The sequence below is a fragment of the Limanda limanda genome, chromosome 15 (genome assembly GCF_963576545.1).
Source record: "Limanda limanda chromosome 15, fLimLim1.1, whole genome shotgun sequence".
Lineage (NCBI taxonomy): Eukaryota > Metazoa > Chordata > Actinopteri > Pleuronectiformes > Pleuronectidae > Limanda > Limanda limanda.
In genome coordinates, this window is record NC_083650.1 from 12940771 (window position 1) to 12963430 (window position 22660).

The window sequence follows — 22660 nt, forward strand, 5'->3', positions numbered from 1 at the left end:
AAAAAGTTTTATGACCTCTGCCACTCCAGTGGTATGCTATTGTGCCAGTTAATTAAAATGTGTGAGTGTGGTAAAAGCTTGCATCAGTATTGTAAATTGCATCTAGAGTTGGACCAAACACCGTCAGCACTCTGCTCACTTTCACTTCTACCAAACAGAACAACGCATTTGGATTATTGCTTACATCAACTAACGTTTACAGTGTCTGGCAGATGCTCTGAAACTTTTCAAATAACTGCCCGAGGACAACATAAAGCCTCTCCGTCTAATATAACCTCTGATTCTGTGCCATCACTTTGAAGCTCTGCAGCTCTGGCTTTTTAATCAGCTCGCTCGCATTAAGCTGTATTTACCAGGATCACTCGTACGGTTCGCCGCAGAGATAAATAGTAAGCATGTCTACGGCGAGTGGTTGAGCCCACAGACAAAATGTTAGGGATAATCGTGCATCGGTAATTCTTTCCATGACAGAGGTGGCCATAGCATGGTTTGATGGAACAAAACAGAGCAGCATGGCACACATGATGCTGCAGTCCCACAGGGGTGGAGGATGACGATCTGCAGTCACCGGCCTTCTCAGAGGAAATTAATGCAAGCCAGGAAAGACTCGGAGAGGAGCCACACGCGGAGCTCCCAGGGTGTTTCCCCCTTTTTTGAAGCGTTTCTGTGGAAAACTCTCATTCATTCTATTTCTCAACTCATTTTGCCTTTTCTGGGCTGCAGAATGACTGGAGCACATCCCAGCATGCATTGATCTCAAAGCAGGGAAGTGCATGGGTGTCGGCCCTCTGCACAGCTAATGCAGGCAGACATGTGTGGTACCGCATACACTTCAGAGTCTCCACTTCACTTGACCGGCAGGTTTCTCATCTGGAAAGTCACACGCAGGCCAAGAGTCCAGCCAGCGCTGTTGTTGCTGTGAAGAAACAACACTACAACAGTCTCTGCAGAGCTGCCATGTGGGAAACATTGATGTGGGTGTCATTGTTTGTTCTCATAGCTACAACAACTTCTGGGAAACACAGGTGGGAGATCCTTAACCTTTCACCCATGTAGAATCACTGTAGCACAATGATATATAGTCGAGATTTGAAAACACTTTAAAATCTTCCGCTCAGGGAAATGGATGGAAAATAAAAAATAATGTAGTACACTCCGTAGCCTCTTTAGCAGCGGGTGAGATTCGCCTAAAATGCCTGTCTGAGGAGTACCGAAAGTAAATTGAAAGCTGTTCTTGAACCATTTGGAGTACATGCATGATCTTGGTTTCTTTGAAAGGTAACATTCTGAACTTTCCCCCCCAACAGTCAGAATCAGTCTAAGTGCTACTGACATTGAGTAATAGCAGTTGGAACACAGTGAAGTAGAAGGTTTTTATTTCCGCCTGAATATTTTTTGTTAAACAGATGCCTGCATATGACTCTAGCTGGGACGTATGAGCTGGAAAACACATTGGGATCTAGCATGAAGCCTTGACTAGCCGTGGTTCAAATTTGATAACAATACCACAGAAAATGAATATTTCACAGATTTTTTCTTAAGGGCATGTCTAGGCGTTTTCCACAAAGGCCATTTGGAACTATGGTAACCGACTAGGCTAAAAAGGCTACCTTTACACTCAAAATCATACTTTTATATAAAGGAGGCAAAACCGGTCATATGGTTTAAAATGTATACAAATAAACATCTTTCATGATCTTTCATGTCTGTGATTGTGTGTCTGTCAGTTATCAGGATCAAGTGAGATCTACTGGAAATAACTTTGTGGTACTTTGCTTTTCATTTCTTTACCTTTGTGAGATCGGGCGTTTTGTTACATTCTCCTTGATCGCTGCACCCTTACACTCGAGATTCAGAGATGTGGGGCCAATATTTGTTGTTATAAAATAAATTAAAATTAAATAATGTAGTAAGTTTTTATTTACAGTGCAGGAGTGGAAATGAAACATGTATTTCATGTAGCATATAGAGTCTATGAAATTTTATATATTTTGTAACAATTTCATGCTGGCTCACAGCGATAAAAAATAAGAATGGATATGGCTCTTTTTGAATATTATATATTGTATAGATTCTATTAAAAACAGGAGCCATCTATTGATCAATGGAGTCTTTGCGGTAAACAGTTTACTGTATTTAGCTTTGACAGCTATTTAAAGGGAACAAATTAACAGATAAATGAGCAGATCCAGGAGTTTTTTTATTTTCATTAAGTTGGCGAGATAGGATGTTAGCATTAGTTTTTTCTTGACTTTTCTAAAACGCTAAATATATTTGATATACTGTGTGAGTATAATGTAAATTATGTTCATGTTTTTAAACATAACTGTTAGTCTGTTTTGAGTTATTTATCACATCGAGTCTCGGATCCCATGCCAGAGATCAGAGCTATGGTTTTCACACAATAGTCTAAAAAAACAAAAGTCTTTTTTGTATTTTTATTATAAAGCACAGGTAGAGACAACTCAGACTGAAATCAGTTCAAATTAAATTATCAAATGAAGATGGTCTTTTTATACAAACATATTTTGTTATCACTCACATACTTTGGTTGTTGTCATTGTTCGCAGAAGTTTAGCTCAGGTTTTAGTTGCATATTTACACGTAAATGCCAATTTATTTGATCAAATCACATATTAACAAAAATCAATCTGTCAATGTTTTCCTCCTTTAAGCTCACTATTCAATTCACTGTCCACTGTTCTTCCTCTATGCACGATTCCTCAACCTCCGCGGTGCTGGCTGAGGTGTGCCACTAGTGGGTTCGGGCTGGGAGCACCCAGAGGTGAGACAGACACCGGGGGGTCCTCTGAGACCCGGGTGGCCCCTGAGTCCAGTCTGGCCTGCATGTCCCCGCTCACCCGGCTTCCCTGGCTGCCCGTTGAAGGCTCTGCCAGGACGTCCACGCTTACCTGAAACAAAAATTAGGATATTTACAGAGAAAAATCATTAGTTTTTTGGCAAAGGAGACACTCCCCTTTCAATAATACATTCCGTCTCCTCCCTCTGAAGCACAGGCTTCAGCTTAAGATAGTTTTAATATGTTGCACAGGGTCAGCTGAAGATAGTTCCACAGGCTCAGAATTGAAAATCAATTAAAGACTCATTTTAAGCAAGTCATAAAACAACACGAAAATCTGGAGGATGGAATTACCCTGTGTTCCATGGTCGCCAGTGTAGCCAGGAAAGCCATGACCCTTCATTCCTTTATCTCCTAGCTCTCCTTTGTCACCTGGAAGACAAACACACAGACACACAGACACACACACACTATGTAAATATTCGTTGATTTGTTTGACTTGGTGTGGGTACGTAGCTTGAGTGTGAGATCACGCTTCAGCCACTGTCAGGCTGTGAGTGTCATACAGTGCTGAAGTAAGATAAAATGGGGAAATGGCAAGATAAATTGATTCAGCAGATTCATACATTGGGTTTCATAATCAAATATTGTTATGATCTTTCCAGGGATGGAAATTATCTTACTTCTTTTTCATTTTTAAGGGAAAGTTTGTACTTTTACAAAATATGTTTGAATACTTAGCCTACTGTTGATCAAGATTTAACCAAATGATCACAATCATGTTATATGAGGCATTATTGAAAACAGAACTACCCATCAGCCTTTAGAGGAATAAAAATCCATCTTAATGTAAATGTAATGAAAATACACAAATATAGGATGAAATCAAAGTACTCATTTTGTATAGCGAGTATTTTTTACTTCTACCTTCCTGCTGTACTTAATGGAGTTGGAGGGCCTGTAAAAGACAATGCAATGGTCCAAGTCGATGAAACAAAGGCCAACATGCTGACTGTTGCAACCCTTCAATGAGGTCCATTCCAAAAATACAGAAATAATAAATAATAGCTCCCATAATTCAGCATGATAGCGTATTTTCTGTTAGACCCTCGCTGCTTGGCAAATGCCCACATCTTTAAAACTCCATGACTCCTCCAGTTTATATTGCAGGCTGGCTGTTGAAAATATGTGAAGTCCAAATGGAGGCCACGATAACCCAGCGACGACATGACATGTCTGCTGGATATGTAAACAAACCACTGTTTGCCAACACATGAATCTCCGCATTGGTTATTTTGAGGTGATAATAAGTTAATGATATGTTTATAGTTTGTTGTACTGCCAGAGGCCACAAGAATCAGTTCATGCACTTTTAAATAAATGAGCTGGATTGTTTTTCCACTGCTTCTTTATAAACAAAACAAGCTCCGGTGAATTAGGTTTGTTGTTACTGATTTTCATAACTGTGTTCTGCCAGGTTGGTTTTCCGTACCTGTTTCTCCCTTTCGTCCCAGATCTCCAGCTTCTCCGTAGAATCCCTGTTGACCCTGTTCTCCATCAACACCATCGTTACCAGGGTTTCCCTGACAACAATCATCGATAGGAAAATACACTGTCAATCTCTTGTGCGTTTTCAGTGTGAACTTCGTATTGGTTTCATTCAACTTTGACCGGCTCTGCAAAAAAGATCCTTCAAGTTGGATAAACATAGCACAGTAATGGGACATCACTGTTCTTGGTTTGGCTTTAAACACCACATCATGAGGCTTTCCGGCCATAATCTAATATAGTGGAATATCTTTATATGTTAATGGCTTCAAGAGCCTTTATCAGTCCGAGAGTCTGTGTGATTAAAGTCGTGGAACATGAATCGGTCCTACACTGCAAAATAATGTGGAAAAGGCTTTCCAATCCAAGGACAGTCTCGATACTCTCCCAAAACTATTCAGCACAGAGACAGTGTGTAGAGTGCGACTCCTTATTTGTCCTCATAGAGACGTGGAAAGTCGTAATGTTTTCATTCCAAGCTTTTCTGCCAAATACTTCAGCTCTTTCAGTCCAGTCCAGACCCTCAGAGTACGTTTGAATTTTACACAGCCAGGAGACAAAAAAAACAACAATGTATGTTAAATTCACTGTGCTCGAGCAGCTTGTCTCATTTGAAGGTCTGCAGGAGGTGATGTGATACATACAGCTATGATTTTAATAGAAAGAAAAAAGGCTGATTAAAGTTAAGACCAACTCACAGAGGGTCCGGGGGGTCCCTTCTGTCCGGGGGGACCGGGGGCACCCATGGGCACGTCACCATACAGAGGACAGACAGCAGCACATGTCCTCTTCACTGAGTTGGCGAAGGTAGACATCTGCTCCAGCACCACCCTCTTACAAACCTCGATCACGTGTTCGGCGGGGAGGGTTGGACCCTGTGTGACAAATCAATACCACATCCTTGAGTTGGAGGGGACCCAACTGGGGGACATGAAATGTGGTGCGTTCTTACAGGACGGGGCAGGCTGAAGCAGCGGCTGCTTCTCAGAGGCAAAGGAAAGACAGCAAAACAAGTGAAGCCAACAATATTTCCTGAGGCTCATTATGGATTTATAGCCACACTAAATGAAACCCTTGCTGTGAGTCACTGCCGACCACATGCTAAATGAGAAACTGTTTAAACGTGCTTTTGACATTGAAGTTGTTATCAAACACAATGTGTGTGCTAGTCTGTGTTCACGTTGCTGATTCTGTGCCATCTTTCACAGATACATGAAGATTTGGCCAGTTATTAATTGTCATAATTAATTATAGCTTGGACTGAAGAGCAGTGGATTTCATCATTATAACAAGATTCAGAAGCTTGCGTTTTACTTACTGGAGGACCCGGGGGCCCCTGAAAGCCATCTGGTCCTCCTTCACCTCGAACCCCCTTGACTCCGACCGGACCTGAACCTCCAGGAGGGCCTGCGGGGCCGCGCTTCCCCCGTCCTCCCTGGAGACCCTGCTCCCCTCTGTCTCCAACCTACGGAACAGGTTAACAACTTCAGCAGGACTGGGTTTAGGACGCAGACAGTCGCATCCATCAGAATACGAGAATGAGAAATCCCTTTTGCATGGACAGAAGCTTCACAGAAAGCAGTAACAGCTCTGGAGTGTTTTAAAAATATTAACAGTTTCGATAGGGTGGTGTTTATATCTGTATCAATAAATTAGAAGTGTTCATGTAAAATAAAAAACCCAAACTGGAATAGAACACCTGGTGAAATGTGCAAGATTCATTGTCCTGCAATTGTGGGTGTCATAATCACATCGACAGATGCCTGAAATATGTGGAGAATGTGATCTGATGGATTGATATTAGATTTTCTGACTATTCACTCAGACAATATCCCAGCTCACCTTTGGTTTGGGGCCTTTATCTCCTTTTTCTCCCTGTGAAAAGAGCAAAATCATGATAAGAAAAGAAAAAAAGACAGACAAGAGGATTTGATGATGAAAATAGATGAAATGTTTAGGGCAGTACCTCTCCACCCTTAACTCCTTGGATTCCCTGGATTCCTGTGTTACCCTGCACAAGGCAAAAGAAAAATACAATATTGAGAAACTTTCAGATAATTGCTGTATCAGGATTTCACCGGCCTTCTGCTCTATGAATGGACTTTCATTGACTGGAGAAGAAAAGCATCCATCAATTGAACACAGTAAAGCTTGTAGTAATTATGAGTCCGGGGCCAGTTTTTATTTAAAGAGAATTGTGCAACAGGTGAACTGGTATGATATAGATTATACCTTTTTTATACTTATTCTTTTATATTGTCTGCATTTCACCAGCACCTGCCTACAATGTACCTCTCAGCAGAGGATTTGGATTTGGATTGTATTACTGTAACACTGTTTCTTGTTATATTTTAAAATGTTCTTGAGACACCTATTATGGTGGGAACTTCCACAGTAGATGTTTCCAGCACTTTAGTAGGTGATTATACGTCTGTCTCTCTGTGCATAGATATTGTCACCACAATAGTGTCAGAACCAAGACTCAGTCACAAAACTTTACTGGTGTCCAGTTGAGAGAAAATTAAGGCTGAGTTCAAATATGGGCGTGGTCCACCCCATGAGTACTAAGTACTTTTGTAATGACAACTAACGGGTCAGAATGTCAACATGTAGACGGGCATCTAAGCTGGTCTTTGGTTTCCTAGTCTGCCATTCAACTTATGATAATCAATTATATAGTACACAATTCCAACTTCCTGAATAACTATTAATTAACATTTACATAATTTAAAACGCATCAGTGCCAACCTTCTACTTCTACATATATATTTTCAATAGATTTTTTTTTTTTAAAAACGGATTTGTTTGTTTTGAAACCCGCCACAAAAACATGAACATGTGACCGGCGGTTTCTGCAGAAAGTATCTGCCTCTTTAATCAGCGTGGGACAGAAACAGGTCCCGAGGGGCAGATCAGCGAGTTGTGACCTTCAGTCCAGATGAGGAGAATAAGACTGACTGAGCCAACATGAGGGCTCCAACCTCGTCATGCTGGTTTATCGTGAGTTTGTTCACAGAAGAAGCAGGGGGACAACATGACGATCAAAGACATGGCTTGATTAACACAATAAAAAAAAGATAATGAGGTGGTGTCTCATTTGACCTTTAATCATTATCTGAACACAATTTAAGAAGCCAAGTAATACAAACCGGCTTCAACAGAGAACAATCTGCATATTCTAAATTAGTAAATATTTCCTGAATAATGTCAATAATTGAGCAATTAATGGTAATTTTGCTTTCAAATAATTTCTCTGATGGGTAGTGATGAGGCTGTATTACCTTGGACCCGGGTTTTCCAGGCACACCCACATGTCCCTGTGAAGAGATGACAAGGTTTAATGGCTTGAAGAAAATGAACTAGTGTTTGGAAGAGTTTAGAAAATTCATCTGGAGCACTCACAGTGGGCCCCGGTGGGCCGATAAATCCAGGTCTTCCTGGTTTCCCCGCAGAACCCTTGTAACCTCTTGGGCCCTCGAGAATAAAACATTTATTAAACCGACCTTAGGGACCGCTCATTCTTTGCAGTTTTTCTTTAAGATGGCAAACTACTTTACATGCAAATGTATTATGTGCTTGTCTTTAATGATGGAAATGTCTGAAAAAAGTAACTTACGGTTCGGCCTTGGGGACCCATTTCTCCTGCTGGCCCCAGGGTGCCTTTCTCCCCCTGTTAGAACACACAGTCAGCAACGAGCTGATGATACAATATCATCTTTACATTTATTCACAAAAAAAACAAACAAGACCATCGAGCTACCTTTGTTCCGGATCGCCCAAGTTTTCCACTTTGACCCATGGAACCTTGATGAGCCTGCGAGGAAGAGATGACACATATATTAAGACGAGTGCTCGGCTTCCATGATTCCACAGACATTATTATAAGAGGAAGGTATCACCTCTATTCCTGGATCACCATCTCTGCCAAATAAGCCTGGATCTCCATTAATACCCTAGGGAGAGGCCACATCATTACAACACAGACAAATTATCTTGGCGGTGCGAGTGAGCGCTGAGGTGTGAGGCGTTGTGCGTGTGCCAGCAGTGAATTACCGTTGGGCCGACAGTGCCAGCTCTGCCCACAGGACCTTGGATCCCCTAGTTTTCAGACAAAAAAATCAGTATCGAACATTGAGAATAAAAATATGAAACCTTTGTGATGGTTGTATATCGAACATAATCAAACAGACATAAATGTAATGTCATTGTGATGTTTTAATGTACGTACAGGCTTCCCCTTCTCTCCAGCTGCACCCCTCTCTGCAGGATCTCCTACAATTCCCTGTCAGAGTAATATTTGACAAGAAAAAATAAGATTTCACATTATATCCAACAAATTTCACTCACAGGGTAATAACACTGAGAACCAGAGAGCTTTTCTTCATTTATAACAGAGAAAGTTATCATTGTGGTTGGGGCTTTTCTCACAATGACTCACAAGCTCATGTTGACATAGTTCAAGACCCTCAGATCTCGGCAAATTTCCGGCCACATGTACGAACATTGTTTATGGAGACGGCAGAAAAGCCAAAAACATAGCAGTCCTCCAGTGTTTTCCCACATTTTAAATGATTAACTGGCTCTGCGCTGCTTACATGAGGGGATTTTGTAGACCCTGAATTAACACAGTCTCAATATGGATTGTGGGAATCCCATGAAAAGGGAATCCCCCCGAAAAAACCCACCTGCTTTCCTCTGGGCCCAGGACGCCCCGTCGCACCAGTCTTCCCTTTATTTCCCTTAAAAGAAAAGCACAATGGAATTAAGTTACAAAATTGGTGGATATAAAGAAGACAGAGAAATAAGGGAACATGAATACCTTAACTCCTTGAAACCCAGGAATCCCTTCGTATCCTCTTTCGCCTTGAGCTCCCTTTAAGAGTCCAAAATGTTAGTAATACAGTAAGTACATAATAAAGTGTGAAAGGACTTACTACAGCGTCTGGAAGGTTAACTTACAACTTCTCCTGCATTCCCAGTCTCTCCGATGTCTCCAGCAGGTCCACGAACTCCCTGTAATTAGCCTCTGGGTTATTTTTAAAGTTATAAAAACTTTCAACAAGAAAATCCAATGAAAAGTTGAAAACTTAATTAACCTGCTGCCTAATTAAACACGTCCAATCAAAAAACTGCCCCCAGCAGAGATGCTTACCTTGAACCCTGCTGCCCCTCTTAATCCCTTCAGCCCCTGAGGACCTCGGTCTCCCTGATAACACAACATCACATTAATGCACATGTGTAAAGTTTCAAGGTAAAGAAAAAGCTGAATCTGAGAGCGATAAATTACCACTTGGCCCCAGAGTCCTCTCATTCCTTTCTCGCCTTTGATTCCTTCTTCCCCCTGAGGATGTGTGTAAAGTTTCATTAATGGGTTCTGAGAAGAAGCCAAACTGAAGCGTTAAGCCCTGACAGGAGCATATACAGGACTGTATTACCTTTAGGCCTGGCTCGCCAATGTTGCCGTAGTCTCCTGTGTTTCCCCTGATGCCCTGGAAGACACGTCAAAAGCAAGACATGAGCTTAAACTACATGTTTGTCAATCCACCAGCTTCTATGATATATAATATTGTTATAATAGTGCATAAAACATGAATTTTAGAGTGAGTGAATGTTTCCAGTGAAAGAAAGTCACTCGTAACGTCTGAAGCATCAGACAGAGAAACTGACGGACATGACGGCATCTGCTCCTTAAATAAATACTCAGAAACCAGCTGTTGATTTTTCTGCTGTCAGCATGGCAAGATGGACAAGGAACAAAGGAGAAAAAGTATTAGTACCAGTGTAAAATACTGGCAAATACACTCTTTTAAAGAATTACATGCACTCATGTGCCCGTATAAAGCTCATGCCTTTAGCATAGCTTTGCAGAAAGATGACAGAGGAAATTTCGCTTGTTTCTGAACATAGGGAACAAAATCCAGCTTCTGGGATCTATAAATATAGTCAACATGTTACTAAGTGTTTGTTAAAGCTGTTCAAGAACCTTAGCTTAGCACAAAACTAAAAATTTAGCTTTAATATAAAAATAAAGAAGATTTTAAAAAACAACCTTGTAACTTCTCTGACACGTAGAACATTAATTTGTACAAAACAAGTGTGAAAAGACACTGTTGTTTCAGTGTTGATAAGCCAGCTAGGCTAACTGTGAACATCTCTTCCTGGTCTTTGTGCTAAGCTAACAAGCGGCTGTCTTTATCTGTAACACAGTGACATGAATCATCCCCTGGGACTCTTGTCAAAGAAAACGTTGTAAATGTAGCAGTATTTCAAAGAAGAGTTAGCTTAGCTTAGCACAAGGACTGCAAATGGGGAAACTGCTATCTGAGAGATGGACAGTTTGAGAGAACAGCTGATGTGTAAAATCTGTGCAAAACAAGTATTAAAAACACTATGTTGGTTCAGTGGGCGGTTAGTGAGCCAGACTAGCTGACTAACCATTCCTCGTGGCTAAGTAGTATCTATATCACAGCAAGAAAGCCAGTGAGTTCACTCAATATGAAGACACTATAAATGTCAGTCACACATCAGTCACATTAGTGGAGAAAACATGGTTTCAGCAGGATTTAGGAAACATTAGTCACTGACACAACAAAATGGACCGTGATCGTTTCCACAGATGCGTTCGTCCCTGGTAGTAGAGGGACAAGTGTTTTCCAATTGGCTGTCTGTCACTGATTCAACAAACACATTCAACTACGCCAGGATGCCTTTGTGTTGTCTGTTTATTTGACCATCTCGCCCAACACTGTTTTTACGCAGAGTCAGCTGGGCGCAGGCCATAACCTCAGAGATGGCCGACAGTACGGCGAGAGCCATGACCGTGAACTTTACAACGCCTTGAAGGCGGGTGTAGAGCCCCTGAAGAGGAAAGGACCACCCACCACCTGAGATGGACAGTTCATATATGTGTGCCAGGAAATGCCCTCCTCGGATGCCAGCGGGGGAGGAGATAAACATGTTGGGGCTCCGTGATTCACGAGCTGGCAGGAGGTCAAATCTCTAACAACTTACACAGGACTGATTCCCAGATGAGCTACAGCTGCAACTCAAGACATGAATATGTAGCATGTACAGCTCTGGAAATGCACTCTGCACAGTGCATCGCTCTACAGACACACACAGGCAGCATGGGGTTTTTTTTTTTTCTCAAGTTCAAAAAGCATGTTGAATACTAAGACAGCACACATGTGTATAAAATCCTGTCCTCCTTTAAACACATGTTCTCCTCACCGCTTTTTGAAAGACACCCAGGTTTGCTCCGACGTAACAGTAACTGCTACGCTTCCAAGAGATTAACAAGTCATACTTTTAAAGTGGAAATAATCAGCAGTGTGCTGCTCCCCGGAGAATACAAATGTGAGTGTATTTGTTCATTCAGTGATCCGTGTGTAGCTGGCTCGTGCAGCAGGATACTTCCGTCATTATCATTGTCTCTAACATTTCCTCTTTTTCCCAGTTTGGTCTCCCTGTGGTGAATTAAATAGCCTTGTATCCCGAAAAATAGAACACATTCAAGAAACAATTCATCTGACAACATTCCCACAATGGTTAAGCAGACTAATGCAGCTCATTACCAGACACTTGGAGAGTATGGTTGTAGCCCAACTCGCCTGGTTTTCCTGTGTGTGTGGGACTCATTACATTTGGCTAAGTTCATTCCAAATGGAAAAGCAAAAGCGGTCACATATCCTGTGATCCCTCGCCAACTTGAGTTAAAGCCTATATTCTAAACCAGCACATCCTGCGTTTGATGCAAATGGTTATTTCAGAACGAAAACAACAAATTTATTGTCATGTTTATGTTGGCTTGGAGACAAAATGTTTTGCGCAACCGACGCAAAGTTTTCAAACTATGAAAGGAGCCCCCATGTTTACTATCGCTACGCGCTTCTGCTTCCAGATCCGTTTCCATCCTGCTGTGTCTCAGTTGTGGGTCTATTGCCATTTTCCACAGCTTCACTGCTGCTGTCTCATAAATGCAAGTTTTACAATGTCACAATTCAGTTTAATTCTTTGTTGTCCATCAGGAGGAAGGGGGGAGGAACACTCTTGGTGAACACAGCGGAACAGGAGGTTTGATATTTGCATGACACAAAGACATTTATTTACCCAGTTTCCATGTCTTCCTTGGTCTCCGGCCTTCCCTGGAAGACCTCTATGACCCTGCAGAAGAAAAACAAATTACTCAACACAGACTCAGCATGTCTTTCTTGTACCTTCAGCCAATTTTCACTACACTACACTACAGGTACATTTACCTTTGGCCCTGGAGGTCCCTGAATGCCTGGTTGTCCGTGCATACATTTGCAAGCTGCTCTTCCAGCTGTTAGACCGATCTCTGCATACCCTCCACACTGCCATGCACAGGTAAAGAGATATTAAGGTTTTGAAACTGCAGAGATGTCTATAACAGAGGGAGAGAAATGGTGTTGTATCCCAGGGGACTGACCACACTGGAGAGCTCACAGCAGCCCTCTGAGTAAGGCTGCTCTGGGTCACACGACACATCCATCTGCTGGAGGTCCACCTGGAAAAACAGAGGAGATGATGTGATGAATTGCAGTTGCAATCCAGACCAAAGGGAAGTTATATATAGACCAGAAAATATAGAAATGCAAGCTGTTAACGTACAGACACAGAACGATCTCCTGCTGCTCGCTTTACGATGGATGTGTAACCTTGGCGGATGACAGGCCTCGACTCATCCATGGACTCCACACTGACCTCCTCACAGTCTATCAGAAGCTTCACTTGTCTGCCCTTCACGCTCAGTGCCAACTTGTGCCACTCTCCGTCAAACAGTTTCTCAACGCCATGGAAAGTCCTCAGCATCTGGCTCCCATGGGGGCTGGTGTAGAAGAAGTCTAAAGAGCGCGTGCCGCCCTGGAAACGCAGGCCAACTTGCTCCCTTCCCTCAGGGTCGCTGACCTGCCACAGGTTCCAGTTCCTCTTGGCAGTGTCATTGGTCACCTTAAAGGTGGCGATGACGGAGTAGTCGGAAGGAAGTCCATCTGGATACACGTCACTGTGGCACAGGAGTGGGGTTTATAGGACACTGGATAAAATCATAAAGAGACTGCTTTCTTTCACAAAACAACAATTAAGGGCTTATGTGGGAACATGAGGGTTTAATTGAAGAGGAATGTGCATAAGTTGAAACAGAGACTTTAACTCAATGCTTCAATCCCCAATTAGCATATGAGTTGGGACTGATTCAATACCTACATTTGTTTGTAGCTTTTTTGTGAAAATGCAGAACAACTGTTTATTCAATATGAGCAAAGCACTGAAGGCTCTAAACCTTGCATTCATTTTAAGACAAAGAGCGTTCAAAGAAAAACCATTTGACCTAAAGACATACTAGGAGCTCTGCCATAGACTGTATAAAAAGATGGATGACATGTCCCCACTTCCCCTCACTGTACAGAATTAAGATAAAACAGAACAGGCACAAATGCTGCCTTCTTTCACATTTGGAGCTAGAGTCTGCACAGGAGTGATCGGAGGATGGAGCTGCGGTAACAAAGTCCGGTTGATAAACGCTCTCAACCAATCACGGGTCAGTCTCAGCTGTAAATCATGACAGCATCAAATAACTATAACTGAAAACGTATCCGAAAAATTAACACTTGAAGTGTGAACTACCTAAAATGACATTTGACATGGACTTGACTTTTCACTTTTCTGGTCCATGTCCCATCCATTAACGTGGAGAAGGCTGGATGTATGACCTATACTGCAGTCAGCCACCAAGTGGTGATCACGCTGCTTTGTCTTCACTTTTAGGGACCTGTCATGTCATCCATCTTTATTTACATTTGCTCAACAGTGCTACAGCTAAATGTTAACATTAGAATTCATTAACAGCCAAACACATATGTAAGTGTGGGGTCTAAAGAGGTGGACAGATCAACACCGGCTTTCCTTGGAGCTAAGCTGCTAGCATAGTGAAAAACTGATAGACTTCAAATATTCTTATGAGAAACTGTGTTAATCCTTTCTAAATCCAATCCAAAACTCACATATGAGAAAGATTAGTGCATCAGCTCACTAATAACCTTATCTTTGTATCTGACAGGCTTTAACTGATCACCATGCTACAATGCTGCACAGGTGTCTATGGGGACCATGTGACATCATTGTGTGGTGGGATTACAGGCACATCCACACTGCTTTCAAACTGGTGTTGAGTTACTCGATGATTAGTAACTTAGCACCGGTCTCTGAAAGGTTAAAAGTGTCAAGTCTGTTTCACCTCTGACCGTATGCAGCACGACTGATGAGTGTGTTCACCAGTGAGCTTGAAGGTGACATCACACTGATCTGACATAACACAGAGTACACTTATTCCTCACGGTTGCCAGATGGGAAGTTAAAGTTTCGGAATTTAGCAAATATACGATTGCCAGTTCCCCTTTAATCATTGACTAGGCTAATGGAGTCTTGTACTTTTACCTCAAGGTCCTGCGCAAATGGATGGAGGGATTGATGCGGTACGCCACTGCTTCAGGTTGAGAGCCATCCACCCTCCTCACTCCTCTGGACTCCGGCACCCGAAACTCCTCCAGCAGATCAAAGCCTCACAGCACAAACACAGAGAGCTTAGTTTGACATCATAGTGATACAGCATCAACTTCCTCTAAATCTTGTCACCACTGACATAATTGATTTTCAAATAGTTACTCATTGTCCTTAACAGAGTCATCGCTTTACAGGTAATTTATTAAAGCCCATCAACATGAAGAGGAAGTTTATTTTCTTCCACGGGTGGATTTGGCGCCTGAATCTGAAACAGTGGACGCTCTGTGCTGCAGCTAGAATGAGATCAGCACGGCTGTGGTGTTTCCTGTGAGGTTGAAAAGTGCCTTCTGCTGGTGAAAGACTCTGATTGCAGTGTTAAGACTTGAGTGGAAAAAGACTCTGTGACTGAAACCTGCAGTCTTGTCTCATCACAGATTGTGTTACCCTTTTGTGTAACAGCCAACAGGCAAACAATAGCAAAGTATTTCTGCAGATAGACAACTTTATCTGTTGGGAGGACACCTCATGTTAAAAAAGACACGTTGTGCTAACTGGTTTATTCATGGTAAGGGGGGGGGGGGGGGGGACTAACCCCAGCATGACCCTCTGACTCCTGTGTGTCTACACAGACGCTGAGAGAAGGAAATATGACACTGTGCGCACTGCTGTGAGGACAAATAATGCACTATGACCTGACAAACACTGACATCTGCTGGTCATGGTGCTGAAGTACAGTATTCAACCTAGACAAAAAATACTTAAGCAACACTTAAAAAATATTTATATGTTTTGTATATAAGCACTGTTAACTTAAAAACAGAATCCCTGAATCCCCAAAGTCTTCTAAACAAAGATATCAGCAACACATATTAGCATATTGTACATGTAATGATGCAGAGTTAGTGTCATCTCTCTGCTGCAGGAAATATGCTGCAGTCTTTGGTTGAGCATGAAAAAATGTATATACTTACTAGACAACTTTTGACACTGGGCCAATCCCAAGAAGACAGAGAGCACGGCAAACACCAGCAAATCTTTGTAGACTGGCATTTTCATTTTGGCTGTCAGGGGCTACAAGTGCCTGCAGGGCAGTAATCAAATAAATCAGTGATTAAAAAAATCTGACTTATTGATATATGCGTATATAATAGTTAAATATTACAGCACACACAAATATATTCCAAAACTGTCTGCTGTATGCATACATTTTAGAACTTTTATAAAAGTAAGGGGGGGGGGGCAAGAGCATAACAATTTTAATTCTAAAAATCAAGTAATAGTAATATTGGAAATCACAGAATCAAATCAAAGATAGTGAAAATATCCCATTTTAAGTTTTTAAATGTAAAAATGTTTATGTTATAGTTCATTTATAACTCGTAATTATGTGATAAAAATGCAAGAGCATACAAGAGCAATAAAGTTGTATCCACTAAATTGTTTTACCATGAAAACAAGTTTCACCAGTTTAAACTAAACAACGACACTAGTCAGGTTTTTCTTTTGTTGTCAGCAACCTGACATCATTGACAAGGCCAGATTAAAATTTTGTTTCCTTAATTCATTTTACAAAGGAGAGAAAAATGATGAAGATACAAGCATTACTCACATATTCTTCAAAAAGAGAGTGATGGGGCTCGTGCAGATGGATCTTTTCCAGTTCCTCGTGTGAAGCTATATCCCCTTTTCTAAAGTGCCATCCCTGGGCCAGTGCTGGAGCTGAACAGGAGGACCATTCAAACCAGAAGATCTGGCTCTCACAGGAACCTGGCCCCTGAGCTCCACTCCACCTTTGGTCCCCAGGGGATCTGTCTCCTCTCATAGGCCAGTAACGTACAGTCACTGTCCAGAAAACGTATTCGTCATACGAGGCGGATGAAGTGAACACAGCTGAGGCCTTAATGAGGCTCACAAGGAGACAATCCCACAAATATCGAGGAATATAAGACTTTTAAGTTTTGTTCAGTATATCGACAATAAAATACTTATAGTTACAAAAAACAGTTTTAGTGTGTGTTCATTTTAGACTTTTTTTTACAATCAGCAGAGTTTCACTGAGAGAAAGATGTAGTATGTCACAACTAAACACAAGATGCTCTGCAAACATTCCTCCCAGACTAAACCACACCTGCAAGCTCAGCCACAACTGGGCCACAGAGATGTTGCGGTAAAAGTCAATGAAGGCTTTTAAAGCTAATAGCCAAGGCTAAAATAAAATATGTCAGAATGAAAAACATGTCTTTTAAGTCTTGTGATTCACAAAACAAGCGTTAGTGCAGCTGGATCTGTTTTTTTTCAGAGATACACTGATCTAATGGCCCAGTTCCACTTTCTGTGTGAAGCAGTGTGGTGACCTTTACCTTCCATTAAATCATTTTATTTGAACAGAATTAAAGAGAGAGACGCTGTGCACAGAGACCAAGCTGAAGGAAAGAGTGGAGTTTACAGCCAGAACAGCTCTTTCAAAGCTCATTGCTAACATCAACATGCAAACCTGTTCACAGTAACAAAGCTATCGTTGTGGTGTTTACTGTTTACCATCCTCTTGCTAACGATAGCTAATCAGCACTAAACACAAAGTACAACTGTGGCTGATAGGAACGTTGTGAGGTTTTAAGTTGGTCATTGACATTAACAAATAAATTCTGATGCAATTATGGTGCAAAATTGAACGTTAAAGGATCAAATGCATCATCCTCTTGGAATCATGAATGTACAGAATTTTGTGCCAACTATGTGAATATTTTTCTGCCCTGGAAGATAAGTCAGTGGACTCATCCTCTAGAAACCTCGAAAGGTTATGTCACAGCTGTTAGACCCTAGATGAAGACGGATGACATGACAGCTCCCCAAAAGTGAAGCCAAAGCATCTCCATCTCCCCCTGGTGGCTGACTGCAGTATAGGTTATTAACCCAACCTCCACAAAGACCAAAGAAAAGTCAAATAATCTTTTCTCAAAGATGGCTTCTGTCAGTTCAGGCCGTTCCTATCACACTGACGTATGTTTATGTGTTTCTGTTAAGTTTGGGTTTAATTCGTTATTGAGGCTATTAAAACTGGGCGTCATGATTGACTGCTGAGTCGGACTCACGATTGGCTCGAGTCTCTGCATCGGAGGGACCTCATCCCCTGATTGTTACTGTGCAGACTCTGGCTCCAACTGTCCAAGAGGTCAGCATTCATGGCTTTATTCCTGGATAGTGAGAGGGAGTGGAGATGCAATGATCCATCTACGCTACAGTGATCATCCAATAGATATAGACAGACAAACACTGGTAAAACCAACACATCGCAGAGATTCTGTGGGTCACACCAGGCTCTGGTGGCTTTCTGCAAGCAGGTTTATTACAAAGTAATGTTACAGTAACAATTTCAGCTCTACCGAAATTAACCATACATTGACATGGCTGCTCACGACAACGTCTACACAGAGCGGCCCCTCGTCCGGGTCGATGCACACAATGCTGCGATGGGATAGGACAGAGCAGGGAGTGCAGCCGCCGACAATCAAACAGGACTGGAAAGCTTCATGATTACGAGGTTTCTGCTACTTTTTTAAATAGTGTTTTTCAAAGGTTTCTGCAGTGCTTACAGGGGTTTATTGTAGTATATTGCATTGCCCTTTAAATGCATGTTGGCAGTATATCATAGCACTTAAATAGATAATTGCAGTGCCTCACATGGTGCCACAATGCACCATCTTATCCAATCATCAGCATACATAAATTACAGTACATTCAGTAACTCTCAGCGCTATCCTGCCTGTTGTCCTTCATTAGTGTGTAGAAATGTTAGTTAACAGTACAACGTAGTCATACCCAGGTTTTTCTAGTGTTCATCAAACCTCTACAGGTTCACTTTTATCAATAAAATAAAATACAATAAAAACAATTTGACATTTCTTTTCACAGAAAATAAAATACATTAAAAACAAATACACAAGGCCATTGACATTCCATTCTCACATAAAATTAAACCATATTGCGTTTCAACAGAATATTTTACATCTTTGCAACAATTTAAATAACACTCAACACATTTGCAGTCTTTTAAGTTAGATATGTCCAGTGTCAGTTTTGTTTCTAGAGTGCAACTAGTTCTTGGTTTAGTTTGTTTACAAGGCCACCGACTATCGCTTGGATCCCTTGGCCAGTTTGCTTGTGGGAGTGGATTTTCTTTGAGGAGTGGGTATCTTGGAGGGTTTTCCTCCTCGCTGGCGGGAGGCCGAGCGCGGCGTCCTTCTGGAAGACTCGCCAGCCGTCTCAGACACATCTGAACACACAGACTGGATGTCTGAGATGTCGAAGTCTGAGGCGTCACTGCCTCTGCGGCTGCTCCCTCTGCTCCCAGCTTTACTTCCAGGTCGGCTGGAATTTTTCCTTTCTAGAAACACAAAATGAAGAACGGAAATTAGAAAACTACAAAATAAAAAATGTACGAATTACTAAGAATGAGCCAATGAGTTCGGGAACAGGGTAGGTAAAGCAGACAATTGCCTGGGGCCCGAGCTGAGTGAGGGGCCTCCAGTATTGGTTGATTATTAGTCCACAGCAATGACAAATTTGTAAGAATCCTCTTAAATATTATGATTGATTACGTACAGGAGACTGCAATAACACTATGGTGGAGAACCCCCCCAAAACAAGGCATCATGCCAATAGCTCTCAGCCAAAAGCTGACTAATTGTTGAGGTGTGGTTCGATGTGTGGTCCCTCAGGTGCTTTGAAACGCTCCTGAATGAGCTCATAGAAACCACTCTACCGTGCCACAGCAGTGACAGTTCACCATGACGACAAGCATCTTTAAACCTACAATTACTTTTGTACTCATTCATAAATGCAGAAAGGTCAAGATGATACTGGTCGACCTGTTTCTTTTAGATAGATTAGGTTAAATACAGAATATTTGAAGTGTTATTCTCACATTGGTAGATGGAATGAAGATGGAATTATATTTTCTCCTGCAAAGATGGTAGAAGTGTTACTATGTCTTGTACATGGTAAATTAGAGTATCTGTAACTTTTGTGTCAGGTCAGAGTAATGATTTGTAAATAGCTTTTTAATGACGATTATGATATTTTTTAAATTTCTATGGTGATTTTCTCTCAGTTGACGAATTGGCTCCATGCGACCCTCACATAAGCTGTATATATATATATATATATATATAATCTATAGGTGGATGGTGATATATCGCTGACATCACTGCAGTAAAAAACTGACTTAGGAAACTGGCCAAATCGTTACACACAACCCTGATGAAGGCTTGATAGCTGAAACGCTTTGGTGAATAAAGAGAGACGTCGTGGAAAAAGAGCAAACAGCATGTTTAAATTTTGCTTTGAAGCTCACACTGGTCTGTATTTTTTTAACCCAAACATAAAAAGGATGTTTGCAGCTCCAATGTGTCTCTTCCTTCAATCATCTTTCATACAAACAAATGAGCCACAGCTTTGCTCCAACAGACAAAAGCACTTTCCACTCTGAATATAATAGAAAACATTTTCTGCAGTTGCTCTCTACTCACCACCTAGTGTCTGTGTTCGAGCTTTGAGTACAGCAGCGCTGATCAGGGTTCCCTCCTCACCGGACTGGAACCCTTTACCTGACAAGTACCCAGGCAGACGTAATTTGCTGCCTTGTACTGGTGTAACCTGAAAATACACAGAACTTGAATTACTTTCACTTGTAATCATTTGCAGGGAACTGTGCACCAACAAACACCATATTATTGAATTAGTTTACATTTTTTGTGAAGAATCGTTTTAAAATGCTGCAATGATTTTTTCAAGAAGCGGTTAGTATATGAATATGTTAACCCTGTAGAATTAATAAAGCATTTAACAATAACTCATGCACAGATTTAACATGAAGTTGTTCAAACGTAGCAGCATTGAAACTAGGCAGATATTTTTGACAGGCAAGAAATAAATATTCAGCCCATCAAGAATCAAAAACATTTTTTAGACCCAACTGAAATCACATCAGCATACTTTCTATTTAGAATGTGTTGAAGGTTTTTCTAAAACCCCAAATCTCTTTCCTCCAAATCTTAAAAATGTGAAATATTTCGTATGTGATTCCAGGGTTACATATTTTTATTGTTGTTGTTATTAAAAGTTAAATCGATTTCAGTTGGGTCTCACAGTCTCTTATGTGACTATACCTCTGAGGATGAACCTTGGCTCTCAAAGGAGTCTGATGATTTAAGAGGAGTGGAGGGTTTGCTGTTTGTGAGCCAGGGCTTATCATAATTGCGGGTTATGTGTTGGGTCTGGGAAACAATGGCAAATCAAAAAACCACAGATATGGATTTAACAAATTAAAAACTACAAGAAAAACTAGATGGAAGAAACACAGAAAAATAAATGCACAGAAAAAGTGATCGAATAACACAAAACAAAGTGAACTAAGGCAGATGAATGAGTCAAATCATAGCAGGGTGATGATCAGCATACAGTGGGACACAGTAACAGCTCTCACCTTGGGCGTGCTGGTCACCACGGTGTGGGACGGGACCGGACAGCAGCTCTGACTGGAGGTGGATCTGTTGGGAGAAGCTCCTCTGGACGACGGCCGAGATCTCCGGCCCCTGTAGCGGAAGCTGGCCATCACCTGGGTGGTGCCTTCCGGGAGGATGAACTTCTCTCGCAGCTCCAGGTTGGTCCTGCCCTTAGCTGCAAAAGCACACTCCAGATGAGCCGGTTTGCATACATAGAAATATCATCATTTTTATTAGTACTTTTGTGATGATGATGAGGTGATTTAACACTTTATTTTCCACTTTAGGTTCCTAATAATTTCCCAGAAGTTTCTTTGTAAGTTTCCTTGAAATACTAATGGTTTTTCCGATTATGGAAAAATAGAAGTTTCCTGGAAAGAGGTGCTCCATTAAAACCCAAAATAGTTTTTGTAACTGTTGAATAGTCTGCTTGTTTGCTTTCACATTTCGTTTTCTCTCTCTTTAAGTAGCCTAGTCCTAGTCCACATCACAACCAAATTTTCAGGGACAGTCTGAATAAATTGGTGGGAAATGATTAGGAAAATACAGATCCTGTTAAATAAAGTGTTTAAATGATGTGACAGTCAGCTTTAGAATAAAACTGAATATTTAAACAGAATTTAAATAAAAAGTTTGGATTGAAACACAATGAAAACACATGACTCATGCAGTTTCACATCTCATCCATACTGCCGAACAGAAGCCGGGCTACCGCTGCAACAGTAGTGGAATAAACTTTTTAGTTTCTTAACCAGCAATAGGCTTCGTCTTCGTTCTGCTGATCGAGCAGCAGAAAGAAATGTAAATTAATCAAAATTTCTCGATACACTCACAACCACAACTGCCCAAATTAGAAGAATTATAAAACCAAACTACATAAACTACAAAGAAGAAACCAAACAGACAAAGTAAACACTGCAAATAATACCATTTCAGTTTTGTTGTGTGTTGTACGAAGACGAGATGCTGGGGAGTTTTATTTTGACCTATTATATCATCAGGTAAACTAGGGCTTAGTGTAAGGGGGTTGTAACTGTGCAAATAATCCAAATCCACTATACAACTCCATCAATGATGATGGATTATGCTGAATATAAGAAAATGAATTGTTAGAGAACATGATGATTTACTTGTTTCAATTTAATTTACAGCACGATTAAAGAAAATCTCTTTTCACTGACCACTGCATTTCAAACAGTGACACTGGGCTAAAATTGAGCTGAAATTGGGAGAGACCTCTACCCCTTCAATGTTCAAGCCAAAGTTAAACCCTTGTAGGTCAGCATCT

At 41.2% G+C, this 22660-nt stretch overlaps 2 protein-coding genes across 2 annotated transcripts in view; both read right to left on the reverse strand.

Annotated features, from left to right (window-relative positions):
• Nucleotides 1-2302: 2302 nt before the first annotated feature.
• Nucleotides 2303-15925, reverse strand: zmp:0000000760 (collagen alpha-1(IX) chain). Its single transcript, XM_061087787.1, has 26 exons — nucleotides 15841-15925; nucleotides 14804-14927; nucleotides 12980-13373; nucleotides 12798-12875; nucleotides 12607-12702; nucleotides 12458-12511; nucleotides 9784-9837; nucleotides 9636-9689; nucleotides 9501-9554; nucleotides 9308-9361; nucleotides 9168-9221; nucleotides 9034-9087; nucleotides 8577-8630; nucleotides 8402-8446; nucleotides 8248-8301; nucleotides 8109-8162; nucleotides 7965-8018; nucleotides 7751-7822; nucleotides 7630-7665; nucleotides 6315-6359; nucleotides 6191-6223; nucleotides 5667-5813; nucleotides 5047-5223; nucleotides 4293-4383; nucleotides 3155-3232; nucleotides 2303-2912 (listed from the first exon to the last, which is right to left on the reverse strand). The coding sequence occupies exons 1-26, from the start codon at nucleotides 15923-15925 to the stop codon at nucleotides 2710-2712; spliced, it is 2298 nt and encodes a 765-aa protein (XP_060943770.1). The 3' UTR covers nucleotides 2303-2709.
• Nucleotides 15926-18168: 2243 nt separating this feature from the next.
• dst (dystonin) overlaps nucleotides 18169-22660 on the reverse strand; it is a 78174-nt gene continuing 73682 nt past the window's right edge. The window contains exons 87-90 of the mRNA XM_061086721.1: nucleotides 21354-21547; nucleotides 21037-21144; nucleotides 20398-20524; nucleotides 18169-19253 (exon numbers count right to left, since the gene is read on the reverse strand). Of these exons, the coding sequence (XP_060942704.1) occupies nucleotides 19000-19253; nucleotides 20398-20524; nucleotides 21037-21144; nucleotides 21354-21547 (683 nt within the window). The 3' untranslated portion in view covers nucleotides 18169-18999. The remainder of the gene's footprint in view (nucleotides 19254-20397; nucleotides 20525-21036; nucleotides 21145-21353; nucleotides 21548-22660) is intronic.

What these genes read in the sequence shown, in the direction of transcription:
- zmp:0000000760 (XM_061087787.1), bottom strand. Translation starts at nt 15,925, where the DNA reads ATGAAAATGCCAGTCTACAAAGATTTGCTGGTGTTTGCCGTGCTCTCT. An exon ending in CAGGAGATCGTTCTGTGTCT is followed by an intron (nt 12,876 to 12,979) that starts GTACGTTAACAG and finishes CTGTTTTTCCAG; the next exon opens with GTGGACCTCCAGCAGATGGA. An exon ending in CTGGAGAGAAGGGGAAGCCT is followed by an intron (nt 8,447 to 8,576) that starts GTACGTACATTA and finishes TCTGAAAACTAG; the next exon opens with GGGATCCAAGGTCCTGTGGG.